Genomic DNA, 22,800 nt, shown 5'->3' with positions numbered 1-22,800 from the left:
CCTCCCCAACTCCTTCTCCTGGCTGCTGCTTTCCTCCTCCTTTGAGCTTATCCTTCTACCCCCTTGTTCCTGTCTCCATCCCTCTGCGTGCATGTCCCCCCACCATGTCCCAAGTACTGCCCCCAGTCTGGCTCCTCCAACCCCATCTCGCTGTCCCTCATTTCTCACTCCTCTGCGTTCAAATCATCTGCTTCCTCCTTCCCTCCACACTGCCTGGGTGACAGATGGATCACAGAGCACAGGAAAGAATCTATCATCAGTTCATGTGCCCAACATCACAGCAGCCCCTGGGGAAGCATCTGCAAGTAATGTCCTGTTCAGCCCCTGCAATCCTGAGCTGAAGCGCATCCACTCACTATGTGATGACGGCGCGCACACACACACACCTCTGATCAGCACATGGGAGCTGAGTGGGGATGTTTCGTCCTCAGTAGAGATAATTTTGCTGCCAAGCTATCTAGTCTCTACTGCTTGAAATTTTTTCAAAGGCTTGTAATCTGCCCAAATGTGAGCAGTTTTCCACAGACATTACAAAAGATACAGCCCTGACACCAGGGCAACATGAACGTTCCAGCCAAATTCCAAGGCCTTGCTCCAAAGCTTAGAGGTCCTAGAGTTTTTTAACAAAATGGATGGAAGTGGGAGGTTTTAATCACAGGTAAAACAGCATATTTTCCCATAATCTCATTCTCTGAAATGGCATGATCATTTTAGCTGAAACTTACTAAAAAACTCAGCCTGAGGCAGAGAACTGGCATAGAAAATTTCCACCTATATGGCAAACTCATAAGCAACAGAAAACAAGGTCTTACAATGGAAAGTGACAAGCAATCAACTACAGGTAACATTACCAGCTCCACCTACAAAGTATTCTCAAACTAAAGTAAAAGAGTATCCTCACAAAGGAGTTGCACTTACTTTACTAAATCAGTTTCTAAATCAATTTTAGAAATTCTCCAACAGAAGAAAGGCCTTCGCTAAAGCTGTGAAATTTTGAGGGGGCACTAAACTTTTTTTTTCCGCCCTTAGCAGACCATTTTAAAACACACTACTAGCTGTGCAAACCACAAAAATTATAACTAAAAACCAAGGATTTAGGATTACACACATTGTATTGCATTAGTAACTCAGGATCTTATAGAGTTCTATTTAACTTACTTTTTAAATGCTTTGCAGTTCACTAACAAATTTAATACTGTACAATAACAATGAAAGAATATCTAACCTAATGTTCACATTCCCAGATGCAAAAGACTAGTATTGTCTATTAGTTTTGAATTTGATGACACGCTAAATCTCTCAAAAAATACACTGAAGACTTACCCAAAATATGCTTGCAAACAGCAAATGGAGATTTTGATTTTCTAAATGATAAGAATATGTGCTCAGCATGCTGGCGTTGTTCATTATTGACCATGGAAGGTGGTGCCTACAAGAAAATAAAGTTTACTTGCATTTAGGTAATCTGTAAAGTAGCATTCCTACTGCATACACATTTTATGAAAAATTTTATAAGCTGATAAATATTTGCCTTGGTGAATAATCCAAACAACAGGAATATAAGTCTGCTAAGGCAAGGTGCCTCTTATTTGTCTGACATAGCCTTCTTTGTACACAAACATACCTACAGCAGGGTGTAAATATCTCTATGTGCATATTCAAATAGCATGCAAACAATAAATCATTCTAAATGCTTCTACATTGCTAATAATACTAATACCAAAACACATTTAAGGGAAAGGGAAAGGGAAGGAAGATTAAGGTTCTACTCAATCCTTTTTGCACTGGACTGACAAAGCCCAAACCAAATAATAACGCACACATATTAGTACAGATAAAAACCCACCATCACCACCTAAAACATAATGGACTACTGAAATGTAAACCAAGAGAAATGGAATAAATTACAGCTAAATTCACCAAAAAAAAGTTGTAATCGTGATACTAAATTTTTCTGAAGGTTTAAATTTAGATTAGAGTTTTTAAATGGTATAGTAATCCTGAAAGGTTGAAGAACGTGTAACCTGATTCTTTTAGGAAACAAAGTCATTATTAATGATATGCTGCCCTCTAATGTTTAGAGTTAGCATATTACAAATATCAGAGGGGTAGCCGTGTTAGTCTGGATCTGTAAAAGCAGCAAAGAATCCTGTGGCACCTTATAGACTAACAGACGTTTTGGAGCATCATATTACAAAGAGACTAAGTTGGTGTTGAGCACTTATAATCATCCCATACTGAGTTACACGACACAGCACGATCAAAATGCTTTGCTGTTTACAAGAGATCACGTACGGAGATTTACTGGTACCAATAGCCTTACTTGGTTTTAACAAATATTAAAGCTATCCTAATCAATTAATCTAGCAAGAGGAATTTTCTATCAGATATTTCAATTCAAGGTTCTATTCCTTTAGGATGACATACCACGGCATATTTTCATACCTACACTATATTATTTTGACATTTTATTACATCTATATTTGTAGAAATGACAGACTGCAGACATTTCTAGGGTATGTTTTTCCCTTTTAAAATCTCAGTAGAAAAAAATTAGTACTTAAATATTTATTTTTTGTTAAAAGCTGTAGTACCTTAAAATTAAATCAGAATCTGCTTACTAAAATATCTATTGGAGTAGGTATCAGCTTTTCAAACTGAAAACTTGAACCCACCTCAGTAACTATTCTCTCAAAAAAGTGTATTTATCAGGGCCGCCCAGAGGATTCAGGGGGCCTCGGGCAAAGCGGGGAGCTGCGGTGCTTGTACTCACCCGGCGGCAGTCCAGGTCTTCGGCAGCATTTCGGTGGCAGGGGGCCCTTCAGTCGCTCCACGTGTTCAGCAGCACTTAAGGGCCCCCCACCGCCAAAATCCCGACCGAAGACCCGGACCACTGCCAGGTCAGGGCTCGTGGGGCCCCTGCAGGGCCTAGGGCAAATTGCCCCACTTGCGCCCCCGAGCAGCCGTGGTATTTATTCCTCCTATATCCATTACAGAGGAGCAAAAAAGATCTTCTAGCGTTGAGCATCACTTTGCTCAAAAGTTGACTATACTAAGCACTCTAAAATCTTTGCCTTGAAATTTGCTGTTTCATGACATTTGCTGGTGGGTAGGGTTAGTGAGCAAATTTCGGGCTATTTGAGCAAGGGATTTCTAAAATACAGTCCCTCCAAAGAATAAGAGGTTTACGAAATCAGCTGGTTCTAATTCATTTGCACACACTATACCTCTATTACTCCTCAAACTGAACTCAGCCGCTTGGGATTTATCTCAGCTAGTGCATGGCACCCTTTTTGGGAAAACATTATTGAAAATGTTAAGGGTAAAGTTCTTAACTCCAGGTTGGTATGAACTAAACTGATGCATCTAAAAATGAAGTGCACATGTGCAGCAAGACTAGGGCTCTATTAAAGGTAGGGGGGTTACATGAAATCCGAGAAGCTGGGTGGCTTGAGGCACCATGCTGTGGTCACTGCAGGAGAGGTTATTCACCTTGTAGTAACTGGAGTTCTTCTAGATGCATTGTCCCTATGCACTGGTTCACTTCAAGTTGTGCAAACACTTGAGACCGAAGAATTCTTCCTAGCAGTGTCCACTTACTCTGTGCAAGTGTCCTTGCTCTCCTTGTGCTCCACACTGAGTGTACAGGGAAGCTGCACTGGACAACTGCCATCTCAGCTCCTCCATCACCAAAAGTCCTGAGACTGGGATCTGAGGCAGTGGGGAAAGAGGATAGTCAGCGCACTACCAATTGGGACAACACATTTTGAAGAACTTGAGTTACTACAAGGTAACCTCTCCTTCTTCAAGCGGTTGTCCCTACTGATAGCACACTACAGGTGATTCACAGGCAGTGACCCCACTTATGGAGGTGGATGCCCAGAGCATTGCCAAAGTGCTGACTGAAGGACTGCTCTATGCCTAGGGAGACATCTAAAGCAGCTGCCTGTATCAAAGCATAGTGGGCTTTGTGAAGACATGGACCGAGCCCCAAGTCACCCCCTGCAGATGTCAATGATTGGAACATTCTTGCAAAATGCTATCAAGGTTGCTTGGGTTCTTGTTCTCGTTGAACGTGCTCTCATGCTGCCCTCAAGAGACCTTGTTCACCTCATGGCAGAGTATTATGCAGCCAGACATCCATTTTGACCTTTGCAGAACAGATATCACGTCCCTTTTCTTTCCACAAATGAGACAACTTTGATTACTTCCAAAGCAGCCTAGCACTCTGAAGGTAAATGGCCAGGGTCCTACACCTCTTCCCTGTTGACACATGGCTTAGGATAGAACACAGGTAAGTTAATGCTCTGAAAGTCCAATACTGCCTTAAGGAGGAACCTTGAGTGCAACCTCAGACACCTTGTCCTTGTGGAAGATCAAGGCGAGGAGGGGTGTCCACCATACATGCCCCCTAACAAGATCTTCAAGGAAAGGCGCAGAAGGGAGGATGACGACAATAGTTCGAATGGCGCCCCATTAGAGCCAGTAAGACCAAGATGAAGTCCCAAGCCAGTGCAGGCATCATCACTGGTGGAAAACCCTCACTATCTCCCTCAGAAACCAGAACGTAACCTAGTGCGAAAAGATGGTATAGCTGTCCACTAAGGAATGAAATGTGCTGACAACAGCTAAGAGCACCCTTAGGGAGTTAAGGGATAATCCTGTGGACTTCAGGGATTGCAGGAAATCCACCCCATTACGGGGTCTCGGTCAGCAACAGGGAAACTCAACACTGGTCATGCCAGACTTTGAGATGTAGCAATTCCTAGTGGAGTTTTTCCTGCTACTACTCCATATGGCCTCATGCCTGCCAAGTAACACCTCTCTAGATCCGACACCCATCCAAATACCATGCTGTCATAAGGATGGGTCAAGATGGGTAGTCTTTCCTCTTGTCCTGGGTCAGGGGATCCCATACAAGGAGGGGGCTGACTGGAGGTCAGGCCAACAGCTGACGCATCACAGAGTACCAAAAATGTCACGGCCATCATGGAGCTATGAGAATGATCTATATATCTTGTCCTGCTTAATCTTCCACAGGACAGTCAGTAGTGGGGAGATGGCGAAGGGGTGCTCTTACATTCTCAGGTTGATGTACAGGGGGGTTCTTGCTATTCAGGATCCAACGATGTTCTCACAGAATTGTCCACAAAGAATATGTTAAGGCAGATCTTCGGCAATTTCTTTGTCCTTCAAGGAAATAAACTGCCAATACTGCATCTGGATGGAATATGGGTTTCTCCCAGGCAGTACGAACAGTAGTCATAGTCATCATTTACCATGATGCGGCGCAGACAGACTACACAGTTCTTAATACACCTCTACCTCAATATAATGCGACCTGATACAACACAAATTCAGATATAACATGGTAAAGCAGTGCTCCAGGGGGGGCGACGCTGCGCACTCTGGTGGATCAAAGCAAGTTCAATATAACGCGGTTTCACCAATAACACGGTAAGATTTTTCTGGCTCCCGAGGACAGCGTTATATCAAGGTAGAGGTGTACTGAGGCTCTTGGTCATGCTGTCCCTTCCTCACAGGACAAAACAAATGGGGTGGGTAGATGAAAAAAATGCACCACCAAAAGTGGGGGGGAGGGGCTCAGGGCAGGAAGCACCCTTAAGAGTAATGAAAAGCAAGCCTAACTGAACTGAACAGAAATAGCTATCTCTAACTATCCAGAGGTAAACTTCAAGAGAGCACCGCAAATACTAGGGCTCCACCTCGGAGCAAAAGCAGTGGAAAGAATTTAGATGGTGGTAGTCTGGCACAATCCCTTGTATCCTCAGTATGGCGCACAAGAGCAAGGGCACATGTGCAGACCAAGTGGATGCTGCTAGTAAGAAATCTTCGGTCTCAGGTGCAAGCACACCTGAAGTGCACTACACATAGGGACAAGCTCTCAAAAAACCCAAGCTACATCCATGCACTGTGAGTCTGAGCCCTACCCTTGGCAGCTTTCAAATACTGTGCTAGACACGTTCTTTGCTCTCTGCCTGCATTCTACAGGGAGTTTTTTTTTTTTTTTTTTTGAAGTCTTGCTCTGAGACCAGGGATTTGGGAGGGCTCTGCCCCTTTGCCAATCTTTGCCCCTTAGGGCTGCTCTGGCACAGCTATTGACGGGCCAGCACATCCTTAGATATTGACCCTTATTAGTACCTGAGATCACACAAAATGTTACGTTTTAAAGAACCCAATGGGATGGCTAGAGCTTTGATGAAGATCTGGGTTTCCAGAAAAGTAGTTTTTCTTCTATGACACCTCGACAAATAAGGGATCGCCCTAAAAATGGACCTTTGTGCTCTGGGAACTCAGAAGGGCTGACGAGACAGAACTATAAGCAGGGAGAACAGGAAGTGGAGCAATCTATGCATTCACTCTCTCTTCCTCCTCCTCCTCTTCTACAAATATTGAGAGCTTGTCCCTATGCATACTGCACATCACCCAACAATTCCTCCATGGCTATTTCACTAGGCTGAGGGAATGACTCCAAAGTTCTGCCACTAGTCCCCAGTCAGAGGAGAAAAAACAGAATTCCCCTCCTGCCTCCATCAGTGAGGAAGAGACTTCCCTTCAGATGCTATGGCTTCTAGAGAAAAAGGGGAGGTCAGGGCAGTGCAATGGAGCATGGGGAGAAAAAAAATGAGGTGGTCACAGCTGTGCAGCAGAGGAATCTAGAAAATTTCAGCTATACCCACAAACCAACCTCCCCATAGCCACACATACCCAGTTTCTGTATCCCCTTAAAAACAAGCCCCAAAGTGCTAAAACCAGGATGGGGGGCTGGGAATGAGCTCTTTTTGTGCATGAAATAGGTACCCAGTGCTGAGAGGGGGTGGAGAATTAAGGATAGGCACACTCGGAGAATGTTACAGGTGCTGAAACCTTTGGGGTGGGGGGTAAAGACGAAAACACCATATTGAGATTAATGGAGCAGTTCACATTTCTCAGAGCTACTGTTTCAAGCTATATTCATCTTCATAGGGTGTTCTCATTTAGCTAAGCACATCTAACGGAGATCACCTCTCTGAACTGTTTACGCTGCACATGGATATGTATAACCCCCTCCCCACCTCCCCATGGCCTCTCCAAGCTTATGAGGGCAAGGAGGAGGGTGGAGCTGGTGTGTGTGTGTGAGGGGTGGTCTCAGCGGAGCAGGGAGAGATGTGAGAGAGTAGTCAAAGGAATGGGCATGGATGGAGGGAATGTTGGAGGAGTTACAGAAGTGGTGGTGAATCTGTAAAGTTGGGAGGGGACCCTCAAACCAGTAGGAGAGAAGAGGTGGGGGTGCTGGAACAGTGCAAGGAACAATGGGTGAAAATTCAGGGGACAGATGTGTAGTGGGAGGTGTGGGGGCGTCAGCTCTGTCCCACAAAACCACCCCAGACTCCCCCATTTCTATGCCCCTTTCAAAACATGTGCCCATTGACTATATTAAATCACTGTACTGTAACTGCTTTCTGTTCCCATATCCTCAGTCTGTGGGGCCCTCATCAATGTCCGCTTCTCTGTGGGAGGAGGATTAGTCTGTGCTGGACAGGCAATGAAGGGACAAACGTGGACCCAGGGTCTTCTCTGTCTACCTTAATAATGCCAAGAACTCAGAGGTAGCAGAGGAGGAACATGGAGGTACTGAGAGAAGTTTAAAAAGAACAAAAACAACCAAGAAAATTAACTGCCCAAAAACTTTGTTAATGCAGAGGTAAGGTTGTGTCCAGTAATGTCTTGTTCCCTTCCAGAATGTTGAGTTCATTTATACTCAAACCTCTGAAAAACAGGAAACGAAAAATTACAGTAAGGCAAACTTCTGAAAACCAGAAATACAGAATTGAGGTACACACCATCCTTGCAATGCAACCTTAACTCTTCCCTGAGAGAAAGCTTTAATTATAGGCATATTAGACCAAGATTTTGTCACATGTATTTTTAGTAAAAATCACAGACAGAAACCAGTGACATATTTTTAGTAAAAGTCATGAATATGCAAGATAAAATGGGGAACTGTGGGATTCCCACTCCGCCCCAGGGCACCCCAGCTGCCCGTGGTGGCTCCGAGCTCTCAGAGCACCCCAGCCACCCACGAGCTCAGGACCCTGCAGTTCCCAGACACCACAGGTGATGGGGGGACCCTGCAGCTCCCAGGCGCTGAGGGCTCAAGTCATGGAGGTCTTCGGAAAGTCATTTCCGTGACAAAATTCTAGCCCTACCTATAACACAAATACTAGCATTCTATCCTTACAGATGCTACAGAACACTCTGAGAACTGAGAACCTTCTCTAGGCCAAGGCAAAACTCTGGTTTAGGTCAGGCATAGCAAACAGGAGCTACCTGCACCCAGCCTACACTCTAACACTAAGCCTTCTCCACACTGACCGCCCCAGATCTGCAAAATGTTACCATTCCTTCACCCTTTCCTTGAGGACTTCTTCTAAGACAGTGCCATCACTAGCCCCTCACTAAGCCCAGTCATGTATTCCACTACATTGCTGACAATCACCATGACAAGACTTGACTGTCTGCTAATACTGCTGCTAATACTGATTGTTGGCGGGGGAGGGGAGAATAGCTCAGTGCTTTGAGCATTGGCCTGCTAAACCCAGGGTTGTGAGTTCAATCCTTGAGGCGGTCATTTAGGGATCAGGGCAAAAACCTGCCAGGGATGGTACTTGGTCCTGCTGTGAAGGCAGGGGACTGAACTTGATGACCTTTCAAGGTCCCCTCCAGTTCTAGATTCTATGTCTGTACAACCTACAGACCTCAGTGCTGAAATGAGGCATGCTTGATTCCTCAAGGCAGACACAGACCTCTTCTCATAGCACAATGACAACTCTACCAATCTACTTCAAATAATCCCTCCACCATTCAATACACCACCACTGGGCAACCTTCCCTCTATATTAACAAAGTTTTTATTCAGTAATTATAATGCACAGTGTAATTACATGAATTAACCTCATTAGCCTCTCAAATCTGGTCTACTTAAAAGGTAGAGCTTTTATTTTTTATTTATTTTAAATCCTCACTGTATGGCTGAGAAATTTTAGATCACTCATAAAACATTTTTGTATGTTCTGCACCACATCACCATGAGAGGGAGCTTAAAGATAAGTAACTCTAGTCTGAAAGCTACTATATGAAGATAACAGTGTTTCTGGTGCACAAATAAAAAAATATGAAGTTTCAGTTATAGTTATGTCAACTCTAAGAAGAAAATCAGTGTGTGCAAATTCCATCAATATTAAAAAGAATACAGACTGTCTTATGTCTGAGATTTTGCCACTTTATTTGACTGCTAACTATTTTTAGATGGCAAAACTGGAACTGCTTAAGACATCAACAGCAGCACAGGAATCACAATCTGACTGATAACATAGGACTATACCCATGAATAAAGATTATTCACACGAGGGTTGCAGGACAGTGGCCTTTTTCTTTACAATTTGTTCAACTTTTCAAAAGTTTTACAGCTGAAATTCAACAACAGAAACAATGAATAAATCAATGAGATGATATGTGAAAGCCACCACTTTGGCAGAGTAGTAACTAACAGACTACCTTTTTAAACTATGAGCCTGGACATGTAATCAAAAAGAAAACACTTTCATCCCACCTTTATATCCCAGAGTTTCTAGAAAAACTGATTCTTCCTTCTCAGTCATATCCAACTACCACTGGTGGGGAAAATCTGAATGGAGGACAGGAAGAAGATAGGGTACAAACTTTTGAGGGAAAACAGCAGCAGAGCAGAGTAGTATGTGTTGGAGGATATAAATTCTACACAGGCTTGTAGAAATGCAGTATCTTCACGCTTCTTTTGGGACAATCCTTGGCGGCTGCTGCTGGGACTGTTCAGCGATTTGAATGGGTGAGAAAAGAAGGAAAAGGGAAGAAACTGTCTTTTCTTTCCTCTCCAATTTGCCAACTTCCATTAACGGATCACAAGTACTTCTGCTGGAGATGTCCTATGGAGGAGCATAACTGGCAGCATAATGAAAAATGCTGATTATGAAGAGCAGCAAGAACACCGTAAGAATCTTGTGACAAGACATAGAATATGTGCAGACAAACTACTGTGTCCCGCTACTCTATCAAAAAAAACAAAGAAACTTCAAAACAAGAAAACTTCTTCACATTAGGACAGGGACAGTACTGGAGTTTTTAGCAGTTGATCAGCCTGGTAAGGCAGATGAAGTTCTGGTAATCATAGAATCATAGGACTGTAAGGGACCTCGAGAGATCATCTAGTCCAGTCCCCTGCCCTCATGGCATCTCAAGGTATAGCACGTTGTTTTTTTTTTAGGTGTACATGTTGGCTTAGATTTTCATAGGAAACTTGAATATGTATGGAAAATTACTACAGGTGCTAACCGATAGAGTATTGGGGCTACTCGACATAACTTCATTTGACACAAAGTCAATTTTTATATTCAAACTAATAACCTGCACATGTTCTTCATGCTCACCTACACCAACACCAAAGAATTTCAAAAGACCATGACGTTACTGAAAGTAGACCAAGTGAGAAGGAAAAGCTAGGGCCTACTCAGATGGAAGATCTGCTTGATTAGCCTACCACTAGTTCCATTTAACAGACTTTCATGTTATCCTACATTTGACATTTAGCCTCTATACAAAACCAAAATTAAATCAATAATGTCAAGCATCTCCTCAAAAAGTAGGCTATGTAAAACTAAAACAATGTTACAACAATGAGCTCAAGTTTAAAAATTACATTATGGAGTCACCGGTTGCAGCTCCATAAAAAAGTCTATGGTTTATCACATTTGCACTTAAATGTGATTAAAAAACCCACCACACACAAGGCACAGAGATAGTAACTTTTATATTGCAATAGATTTGGCATGGATTCCAAATTGCTGATGGCACAACTAAAGTTAATGACTCAGTAATAATTAGTACATGGCCTAACACCAGAAATAACTCCTACTAACCAAAAAGCTATTTTAAGGCAATGCTAAATTCCATATTTTTAACAAAAGTATTATGATTTAACATTATTACTATTCTTAGTGCTTCATCACATCCAGGTTGTGTATATGATCATTAACACACCCTGCTATGTGGCTGCTTCTTTACAAATATACTGTCAGACTTATCTATGATATATATGAATAGATAAGAAATGGGTCACCTCAGACTATTGTGTACTCCCCTCAAACCGAACAAGGTCAGTTCTTGCATAAAAGATCAAACAAAAAACAGTTTTGCAGGAAGCTATGTTAGCAGTTCAACAAATTGCACTTCTCCCTAGTCTGTGCCCCAACATGTAAGTAAGGGCACTCTGCTGTTTGAAGTGTTTCCAGTCAGGAACATTTATTTATTTATTTGCAGGAATAATGGTGCTAGCTTGGATGTCATATGTAAACTTCATTTTGTGGCTATCCACATTTCTCCTAAAGTTTTAATCAGAGAGAATATTCTTCAGTTCAGTTCCTGTCCTAAACTTGAGAAGACTTGTTTTGTATTGGCCAACAGCTCTTGTGTTCCATTAGTTGGAGAAATGATTTGTGCATATAGAAAATAAATCTGCACAGCACTTTGGAAACTTTGAAATGAAAGTTACATCAAACATATTGCTTCACAATTATTAACTAATAAGTCTTATTCTGCAGTTACCACACAAATCGCACAAATGACATGCCTCAGCTCATACCTATTTTACTGCAGTAGTAGGTCACTAGTTTCTCTTGGCTAGCAAAGTCTCTTTTTAGTAGTTTACCTACACAGCGATGAATAAATTTATAGATTTTTAAGGCCAGATGGGACCATCAGATCATATAAGCTGACCAATATTTCACTCTGACTAAGGCACATCTACCAGAAAGACATCTAGTTTTTATCTGTAGACTTAAAGAGATAGAGAATCCACTTCATTTGGTATTTGTTCCAATGGTTAGTCACTCTCACTATTAAAAAACTCTACCTTATTTCTCACTTGAATTTGTCTGACTAACCTCCAGCCATTCTGATTTTCATTGGTTAGTAACCATTAACACATATTGAGCTGCAACTAAATACAGCATTTACAATAAATGTGGTGCTTCTTTTTGCTTAACCTGGAAGACAGATTATATCTAGACGGAAGAGCATCTTCGCAGGCAGGCTGGCTAACCTACTGAGGAGGGCTTTAAACTAGGGTCACTGCGGGAAAGGTGACCAAAGCCCTGAGATAAATGGGGAAGTGGGATGCCAGGAGGAAGCACAAGCAGGAGAGGGCAAGAGGGGAGGACTCCTGCCTCATATTGAGAAAAGCAGGACCATCAGTGAGTTATCTTAAGTGCCTATACACAAATGTAAGAAGCCTGGGAAACAAGCAGGGAGAACTGAAAGTCCTGGCACAGTCAAGGAATTATGATGTAACTGGAATAACAGAGACTTGGTGGGATAAATCACATGACTGGAGTACTGTCATGGATGGATATAAACTATTCAGGAAGGACAGGTAAGGCAGAAAAGGTGGAGGAGTTGCATTGTATGTAAGAGCAGTATGACTGCTCAGAGCTCCAGAATGAAACTGCAGAAAAACCTGAGAGTATCTGGATTAAGTTTAGAACTGTGAGCAACAAGGGTGATGTTGTAGTGGGAGTCTGCTATAGACCACCAGACCAGGGGGATGAGGAGGAGAAGGCTTTTTTTCGACAACTAACAGAAGTTACTAGATCACAGGCCCTGGTTCTCATGCAGGACTTCAATCACTCCAATATTTGCTGGGAGAGCAATACAGAGGTGCACAGACAATCCAAGAAGTTTTTGGGAAGTGTAGGAGACAATTTCCTAGTGCAAGTGCTAGAGGAACCAACTAGGGGCAGAGCTCTTCTTGACCTGCTGCTCACAAACCAGGAAGAATTAGTAGGGGAAGCAAAAGTGGATGGGAACCTGGGAGGCAGTGACCATAAGATGGTCGAGTTCAGGATTCTGACACAAGGAAGAAAGAAGAGCAGCAAAATATGGACCCTAGACTTCAGAAAAGCAGACTTTGACTCCCTCGGGGAACTGATGGGCAGGATCCCCTGGGAGAATAACATGAAGGGGAAAGGAGTCCAAGAGAGCTGGCTGTACTTTAAAGAATTCTTGTTGAGATTGCAGGAAAAAAACATCCTGATGAGTAGAAAGAATAGTAAATATGGCAGGTGACCAGCTTGGCTTAACAGTGAAATTCGTGCTGATCTTAAACACTAAAAAGAAGCTTACAAGAAGTGGAAGATCAGACAAATGACCAGGGAGGAGTATAAATATATTGCTCAGGCATGCAGGAGTGAAATCAGGAAGGCCAAATCACACTTGGAGCTGCAGCTAGCAAGAGATGTTAAAAATAACAAGAAGGGTTTCTTCAGGTAGGTTAGCAATAAAAAGGTGGTCAAGGAAAGTATGGGCCCCTACTGAATGAGGGAGGCAACCTAGTGACAGATGTGGAAACAGCTAATGTACTCAATGCTTTTTTTGCCTCTGTCTTCACGAACAAGGTCAGCTCCCAGACTACTGCACTGGGCTGCACAGCATGGGGAGGAGGTGACCAGCCCTCTGTGGAGAAAGAAGTGGTTCAGGACTATTTAGAAAAGCTGGACAAGCACAAGTCCATGGGGCCGGATGCGCTGCATCCGAGGGTGCTAAAGGAGTTAGCAGATGTGACTGGAGAGCCACTGGCCATTACCTTTGAAAACTCATGGCGATCGGGGGTGGTCCCGGATGACTGGAAAAAGGCTAATGTAGTGCCCATTTTTTTAAAAGTGAAGAAGGATCCAGGGAACTACAGGCCAGTCAGCCTCACCTCAGGCCTTGGAAAAATCATGAAGAAGGTCCTCAAGGAATCAATTGTGATGCACTTAGAGGAGAGGAAAGTGATCAGGAACAGTCAGAATGGATTTACCAAGGGCAAATCATGCCTGACTAATCTAATTGCCTTCAATGATGAGACAACTGGGTCTGTGGATGAGGGGAAAGCTGTAGACATGTTATTCCTTGACTTCAGCAAAGCTTTTCATATGGTCTCCCACAGTATTCTTGTCAGCAAGTTAAAGTAGTAAGGGCGGGATGAATGGACTATAAAGTGGATAGAAAGCTGGCTAGATGGTCGGGCTCAAAGGGTAGTGATCAATGGCTCCATGTCTAGTTGGCAGCCAGAATCAAGCAGAGTCCCCCAAGTGTCGGTCCTGGGGCCAGTTTTGTTCAATATCTTCATTAATGATCTGGAGGATGGCGTGGACTGCACCCTCAGCAAATTTGCAGATGACACTAAACTGGGAGGAGTGGTAGATACACTGGAGGGTAGGGATAGGATACAGAGGGACCTAGACAAATTAGAGGATTGGGCCAAAAGAAATCTGATGATGTTCAACAAGGACAAGTGCAGAGTGCACTTAGGACGGAAGAATCCCATGCACTGCTACAGACTAGGGACCAAGTGGCTAGGCAGCAGTTCTGCAGAAAAGGCTCTAGGGGTTACAGTGGACGAGAAGCTGAATATGAGTCAACAGCGTGCCCTTGTTGCCAAGAAGGCTAATGGCATTTTGGGCTGTATAAGTAGGGGCATTGACAGCAGATCGAGGGATGTGATCATTCCCCTCTATTCGACATTGGTGAGGCCTCATCTGGAGTAATGTGTCCAGTTTTGGGCCCCACACTACAAGAAGGATGTGGAAAAATTGGAAAGAGTCCAGCGGAGGGCAACAAAAATGATTAGGGGGCTGGAGCATATGACTCACGAGGAGATGCTGAGAGGACTGGGATTGTTTAGTCTGCAGAAGAGAAGAATGAGGAGGGATTTGATAGCTGCTTTCAACTACCTGAAAGGGAGTTCTAAAGAGGATGGCTCTAGACTGTTCTCAGTGGTACCTGATGACAGAACAAGGAGTAATGGTCTCAAGTTGCAGTGGGGGAGGTTTAGGTTGGATATTAGGGAAAAAAAATCACTAGGAGGGAGGTGAAGCGCTGGAATGGGTTACCTAGGGAAGTGGTGGAATCTCCTTCCTCAGAGGTTTTTACGGTCAGGCTTGACAAAGCCCTGGCTGGGATGATTTAGTTGAGGATTGGTCCTGCTTTGAGCAAGGGGTTGGACTAGATGACCTCCTAAGGTCCCTTCCAACCCTGATATTTTATGATTGTACATATATTTAAGCAATTATATAGTTTAATTTACATTTATTCAGATTCTTAATTTTTACATTTTTATGATGTTAGAAAATGGTGGATGGTGCATTTCTTATTTACTAGATGATTAATTTGTTTCTTGTGATTTGTGTCAAGTTCTATTTGGATGAAAATTCAGAATTACAAATGCACAAACAGCATTTTAATTATTTTAATTAAATAAAATAACCTTAGATATGTTAGGTACATAAAAAAGTTAAAACATTTTGCTTTTAAAATTTATTTATTGAGCAAAGGAAGTACTATATGTAATTAGTAAACTGAACTACTTTTTTCTCATCATCAAGTCCTTTAAACCTAGCAGATCTCAACCTCTCACACCTAGTTTTTATTCACAGATTGGAAGAGGAAAATAAGCTTTCCTGCCTTTTCAAACTCGCAATTGGTTTCTTAATTTTGAATTTGAAATTGAACTGAACTAACTAGCTGAAGTGAAATGAAGGAAATACATTTTCTCTGCCCCCACAGAAGAGACTTCTCCTGTCAAAAGCTGATTTAGCACTTCATCAAACTAGTTCCAGATGCATAGCCATTGACTCCATTTTCTTTAAAACTTGGCAGCAAACATATTAACATTAATCTTATTCTTACTCTTTCCCTTAACCCATCAAATGGAGTCAAGCCATCATGCAAGCATCCACCATCTTCATCTGTCCAGGCAGCATTAAGGTCCACCTGCTTACCATCTTCTTTGATGCAATCCATTCATTGCTTTCTTGGCTCTCCTAGGGGGTCACTTTTCTACCAGCTTTTCCTGACATGTCATCTTCACCAAGTCCCATTCATCCATCCTCTGCACATGTCCAAACCAGCAAAGTCAAATTTCATAGATTTTGTCAGCAACATCATAGACACTGACTTCCATCCTAATGGATTCTGAAATGAAAGTGCCTCTTTGTGTAACTCCTCTTGTAGCATGAAGACATCTCATCTCAAATTTCTGTAGGTATTGAACCTGTCATTTCTTTATCATCCATGTTTCTGCACTGTACAGCATTGCAGGGTTCCCCACTGGTCTATACTATTGGGCTTTAAGTCTCAGTGGCTTACACTGGTCATACACAACCCCTGAAATATTATTCTACACTCTTGCAACACTCCCCTGTCTGTACTGTATCATGTTCCACCTCACCGTCTTCCATGACCCAGGCGTCAAGGTACTTGAACTGGTCAGACTGGCTTAGTCTCACTCCATTAATCTCTACATCCAATTTCCCTGTGGCACTTCTAATGACCCACAGGACCTCGGTCTTAGTCATGCACATTTTCATCCCACGGCAGCTTAGCTGGTCATACCACTGGTTTACTATTTCCTTTTGGTCTTCTTTTGAGGACATTCTTATTGCTGTGTCATCTGCATGCAGCAGCTTCTCATCTTTTCCTCTTGGGATCTTCCTGCTGACGTAGTCCATCAATATGATAAACAGCAGTGGATTTAGGGCCAACCCCTGGCGCAGTCCAACATTCACTTCAAAAGGACTTGAGATTTCAAAACATACTTGGATCACTGTGGTAGGTGATCTATATAGGGCATTCATCATAGTTAATAAATCAGACACTCCACATATGCTCACACCAGTGCTGAGGAAACTTTTGTCCACTTTATCATATACCTTTCCCACGTCAATAAAAGCCCAGAAGCTTTTTTATTAGTACTGTAGCCGCTTCGCTATCCCTTGCTGAAGTACACGTTTCCTTGGCCTTTCTTAAAGCCAAACTGTTCTTGTTCAATTCTTTGTTGACTATGACCTCACATTCTTATCAGACACTGCTTTCCAGGCTCCAGTCTTCCATTCTGTAGGTATGGTCTGCATTCTTTGTTGCCAGATGTATGACCTTGCATTTAGGTGTATTAAAACACATTTTGTTTGAATGGGCCCAGCATACCAAGTGATCCAGATCATATATCTGCCCTGTCATCCATTATTACTGACACTATCAATCTTTGTGTTTCACCACAAAGTTCATCAGCAATAATTTAATATTTTCTTCAAGATCATTGAAAAAATATTGAACAGGCCTAGAACCCACCCCTGCAGAATCCGACTAACATCACCCCCAGCATGTCTACAGCATCTCTCCCCTTCCTCTCATTCTTACCAGGACTAGTAAGAGGAACTGTGCTACAGTCCAAGTCCCAGAAGCTCCCCCATCCCCAAGCACCAACATATGGGGTAGTAGCCCCAGGGCCGGCCTTAGGATTTATGGTGCCCTAGGTGAGATTATTAAACTGGTGCCCCTGTGCCTGATCTGCTCTTAGCAACACAAACATAAGCTTATAGTATTGGAAAACTTGCCACATGCATGTTATTAAAACCAGTTTAACTTAATTAAGCACACTGTAATGCTGATGGACTAGCACTAAAGAAGCAGCACTATAGAAAAAATTCTGATATGACAGAATGATGCAAATAATTTTTAATTTATCAAAATTTTATTGGAAATTTATATGAAGAAGTATTGAAACAAAGATTTGTTTTTAATTAAAAGCAATCTTTCTGGCTTTTTTGGCTGCAAAATCAGTAATAATGTCATCATATGACAAAGACAAAGTCGTGTCTTGTTCAATCGCAAGAATAGCAAGACCAGTCAAGCATTCCTGACTCATTGTAGAGCGGAGATAGTTTTTAATGAGCTTTAGTTTTGAGAAACTCCGTTCTCCTGATGCTTCTGTTATAGGAATTGTCAGTAGAATACGAGTGGCAATGTACATGTTAGGATATATGTCAACAAGTTTGCGGGTATGAATAAACTGTACAATGTCCATCACCGATTTTGCATGTGGCAAAACTGATGACAGTGTACTCAATTCTTCGTACAGTTCAAGTCCATTTAAATCAAAACTATCACCATGCTTCAGGAGGCTCTCTAGATTCTTGCACTTTGTCATTAGTTGCTCTTGTTTTCCTATTTCGTTGAATTTAGTTATGTCATGCAAAAGTCCAAACTGCTCATGGTGTACTTGCAAGGTATTAAACCTTTCATCAACAGCAGATACTGCTTTACCCATCACAACATTAAAAAATTCAACCTCAAATTTCTTTTCTGGATCGTCTATGGGCATGATCTGCTGTACAGATTCTTCACAAAGAAGTGTCCCTGGCCTTTTTAACTCATATTAACTATGTATTTACTTTATGAAAGTTGGAGAAAACATTGTGAAAACGTAAAACATTGGCTGCCCAACTTCTGGGCTGGCAAAAGTTATACTGACTCACAGGGAAAAAAAAAAAGCAGGAGAATCTTAGTACAACATATGGTCACTCTATACCAGGGGTCGGCAACCTTTCAGAAGTGGTGTGCCAAGTTCACTGTAATTTAAGGTTTCTCGTGCCAGTGATACATTTTAATGTTTGTAGAAGGTTTCTCTCTATGTCTATATTATATAAATAAACTATTGTTATTATCTGAGGTCTTGGCCACCGGTTCTGCTCAGGCCACTGCCAGCTGAGTAAATGAAATCCCAAACCGGCAGCGGGCTGGTGGCTGGAACCCTAGACAAGGATCCCAGGCCCTGCTCAACCCGCTGCTGGTCTGGGGTTCTGACCACCAACTCCTGCCAGCCAGGATCCCGGCCACCAACCCCCCCCCCCCCTCAGCCCGCTACCAGCCTGGGATTCTGCTCACCCAGGCTGGCACGAGGCAGAGTGGGGCTGGCGGCTGAGTTCCTGACTGGCAAGGGGCTGGCAGCCGGAACCCCGGAGTAGCAGTAGGCTGAGTGCTGCTGGCAACCCAGACTGGCAGCAGACTGAGCCACTCAACCCCCCACCGGCCCTGCTCAGCCCGCCACCAGCCCGTTCAGCCCGCCACCAGCCTTCTCAGCCCGCTGCCGGCTGAGTGAATGGAACCCCAGGCTGACAGCAGCTTGAGTGGTTCAACTGGCCTGCTCAGCCCACTGCCAGCCTGGGGTTCCTTGGGGGTCCCCAGGCCAGCAGCAGGTGCTGAGTGGGGCCGATGGCTGGTATCCCAGCTGGCAACAGGGCAGCAGCCGGAACCCCTGAGCAGTGATGGGCTGAGCCGCTCAGCCTGCTGCTGCATACCATCAAAAATCAGCTCACCTGCCACCTTTGACAGGTGTGCCGTAGGTTGCCGAACCCTGCTTTATACACTAGTAAGGAGATGAGCATATTACAATTGTTGGAGGGCTCTTATCAGGAGTAACAGGCTATAGGAAAGTCAGTCAACATTTTTTATTTCTCTGATGAAAACTGGCCCACTCCCTGCCTCAAACCAAACCTGTCACTAATAATTGTCAACAACTTAATTTTCTGTTTTTGGCTAAGATATTGATTTTTTTTTTAATTGAAATTGGATTCAGGATTGTTAGCAAGAATTTTTGGCAAACAAAGTTGTTAAATGACAATCTAAATGGCAACACAGTACTGCTTTCATGCTTGGCTCACCCCCAAAAGCTGCAGTAGAGGAGGAGATAGGTGGAAAACTGCAGGATCCCAAAATCCACCTCTTGGGGTGCAGAGTGGCAACAGCAGCAGCAAACCCTGAGGTCCAATCACACGCCAATGGGCACCACCACCAGCCTTATGGACCATGGTGAAGTTAGCACAGCATCTGATCTCAGGGACAGGGCACCCATGGAGCCACAGCAGCTCATCCTGCCCTGTGTAGCTCCCCCCGGATGAGATGGATCGCTGGCAGCTGCCAGCCTGGGGAAGAGGCGCTCCCCAGCTAGGGTGGCCAGATCCAGATGTCCTGATTTTATAGGGCCAGTCCTGATATTTGGGGCTTTGTCTTATATAGGCACCAATTACCCCCACCTAGAGTGACCAGACAGAAAGTGTGTAAAATCAGGACAGGGATGGGTGGGGGTGGAGGGGTAAAAGGAGCCTATATAAGAAAAAGACCCCAAAATTGGGACTGTCCCTATAAAATAGGGATATCTGCTCACCCTATCCCAATCCCCTATCCTGATTTTTCACACATCTGGCTGCCTGCCCAGGAAGTGAGTTACTTTCACTTTCATTCCTCAGCAAGCAGCCAGCCAGCCTCCTCTCCCCCCCCCAGCACTTCACCCAACATAGCCCTGACGGAGGGGAGGGAGGACAGAGAGAGGGGTGCTCCTGGGGAGGAGGGAGAAAGGAGGGGGTGCTCCGTGGGGCAGGGGGGAGAAGAATGGATGTTATGGGAGACAACAAAGGATACTGGTTCCAGAGCCACAGCCTCACCTGACCTCAGCCGGGGGGAAAAGAGTCACACTCACAGGTGAGCTCCTTTCCCAACCCCCACCCCCTCCCCTTCCCAGAGACCCCAGCAGCCAATCCCATTCCTCAGACTGTGCTGCATTCGGCTCTCTCTAGGACCCAGCAGCCCTGCTTCTACACTGTCTGGGCTGCCTGCAGAGTGGTGCCCTCAAGCAGTCTGAGGCCCTACGCGGCTGCCTATTCTGCCTATGCCTAAGGACGGCCCTGAGTAGCCCCATCAGCAATCTCCAATAAATGGCCTTATCAGCCCTTTAGAAGCATCAGTCCAGAAGCACATGGAGCAGAGAAGAGACTAAAGCCAACAGCCCTGTTCCCCCCACAACTAGCATACTAATCAGCACAAAGAGCTGCCTCCATAGGTTGCCTACCCCTGAACTAGCACTTTGCTGAGCACTCCAGAGTTAACACACTGTTGTTAATGTAGCCTCACTCTCTACAAAGCAGCACAAATGGAGGGAAGGGAGACAGCATGGCAGACAGAAACAGAGACACACACCGTGTGAGCGAGAGAGATGCACACTGCCCCTTTAAGTACGGTGACCGCACTCTAAGTACATTGCCTTTTTAAGTAGATCTGCAAATTGAGAGAGCAGCTGCTGCCACCAAGCTCCCGCTGTCTTTATTCATCATGTCCCCCCCCTCCGCCATCTATAGAGATGGGGTAGGAGCAGGGGGACACTCTGATATTAGCCTCTCTCTTCCCCCTCACAGACACACAGCAAGCAGGAGGCTTCCAGGAGCAACTCCAAGGTAGAGGGCAGGAGCAGCACATGGCGGGGAGAGGTACAGCTAAACTGCTGGCAACTGATAGCCCGCTGGGTGGCTGCCACACAGGGAACTTAGGGGAGCGGGGAGCTGATGGGGGGCTGCCGGTCCACCCTGGTTCCAAGCCCCCACCAGCTAGCTGCAACAGGCTGCTCTTTCTGCAAACAGTGGATAGAGCAGGCAGCTGCCAAACAATATTATAAGGGAGCATTGTGCAACTTTATATGAGCATGTTCTCTAATTGATCAGCAATGTAACAATGTTAACTGGGATGACTTTAAGAGAGGAGATACTGTAGGAGATACTCCAGGGGAAAATCAATAAGACCTATAACAGTTGTAAAAATAACATGCTCATAAGGAAAGTGTCTTCCTAACCACAGGTAGCAGCTTATGCCCTGAAATGTGAGGATATATATTTTTCTTATAAACATTTCCCCAGCTAGAGTAATTCTGGTTGTTTTCATTCTTCATAAAGAATGTCTAATTGTTTTTGAAATCCTATTAATTTCTTGCTCTGACAAATACAGCGGTAGAGAGTCCAATGGGTTAATTACATACGTAAAAAAAAAAGTTCTTTGAGGTTTTTAATTTGTTTTTCCAATTTCACTGAATATGCCCCTCCCGTTTTGTACTGAGGGAAGGCAAATACAAGTGCCTGATTTAACTTCTCCACACAATTCATTATTTTGTATAGCTTTATCATGTTCCCTCTTATTTATTTTAGAGGGAAACAAATAGTCCTAATCTTTTCATTTTCTCCTCATACAGTAGAGAATTTCCATGTCTACTTATTTTATTCACCTTTCTCTGAACCCCTTTCTGTTTCTAACATAACCTTCTTAGAGATGGAGTGTGAGCAACACCGAACACAGTACTTCCAGGAGAAGGTATATACTCGTTCATAAGCTGAATTTTTTTTAGTAAAAAAAAGGGAAGCCCCAGAGAAGGGAGTCGGCTTATGAATGGGTATAGAGAGGGAGATGTAGGACACAGTCCCTCCCCACAACAGAGGCAGCACAGCCAGCAGAGCCAAAAGGGAAGAGGCGGGGCCAGAGTCTCTCCACTTCTGGCCACTCTGCTCTCCCCCCAGCCTCTCTCCCCAGCTTCCAAAGCAGCTGCAGCTCCAGGGCTGGCAGGCTGCAATCGTGCTGCTCGGCCCCACCCCCCAGGGTAGCTGAAGAAGAGGGAGCCAGGAGAGGCAGCAGAGCCGGAAGGGAAGAGACGGGGCCAGAGTCTCTCCACTTCTGGCCATGCTGCTCTCCCAACAGTCTCCGAAGCAGTGCAGCTCCGGCGCCGCCCGGCCCAGCCTGCTGGAACATGCTGCAGCCGCTCTGTCTGGTCTGGCCCACCAGAGCAGGCTGCGGCTGCGCTGCCCAGCCTGCCAGAGTAGCTCCAGCCAGGCCAGAGACATTCTCTTCTGGCCCTCCCCAGATAAGGTGGGAAGGGAAGGGATGGGATGGGTGTCATAACCTTAGTCCCAGATTTGGACCTTAGCGTCCAAAATATGGGGGTTAGCATGAAAACCTCCAAGCTTAGTTACCAGCTTGGACCTGGTACTTGCTGCCACCACCCAAAAAATTAGAGTGTTTTGGGGCACTCTGGTCCCCCTGAAAAACCTTCCCTGGGGACCCCAAGACCCAAAT

General features: G+C 44.2%; 1 protein-coding gene across 1 annotated transcript in view; it reads right to left on the bottom strand.

Moving 5' to 3' along the window:
- The window catches only part of XPO4 (exportin 4), a 166,794-nt gene that overhangs the window by 117,689 nt on the left and 26,305 nt on the right, over window positions 1-22,800 (bottom strand). Inside the window, exon 2 of the mRNA XM_050937160.1 lies at window positions 1,324-1,429. Coding sequence (XP_050793117.1) covers window positions 1,324-1,429 — 106 coding nt within the window. The remainder of the gene's footprint in view (window positions 1-1,323; window positions 1,430-22,800) is intronic.

This window comes from Gopherus flavomarginatus, chromosome 1 (genome assembly GCF_025201925.1).
Source record: "Gopherus flavomarginatus isolate rGopFla2 chromosome 1, rGopFla2.mat.asm, whole genome shotgun sequence".
Taxonomy (NCBI): domain Eukaryota; kingdom Metazoa; phylum Chordata; order Testudines; family Testudinidae; genus Gopherus; species Gopherus flavomarginatus.
This window is presented reverse-complemented; position numbering and strand designations above follow the sequence as displayed.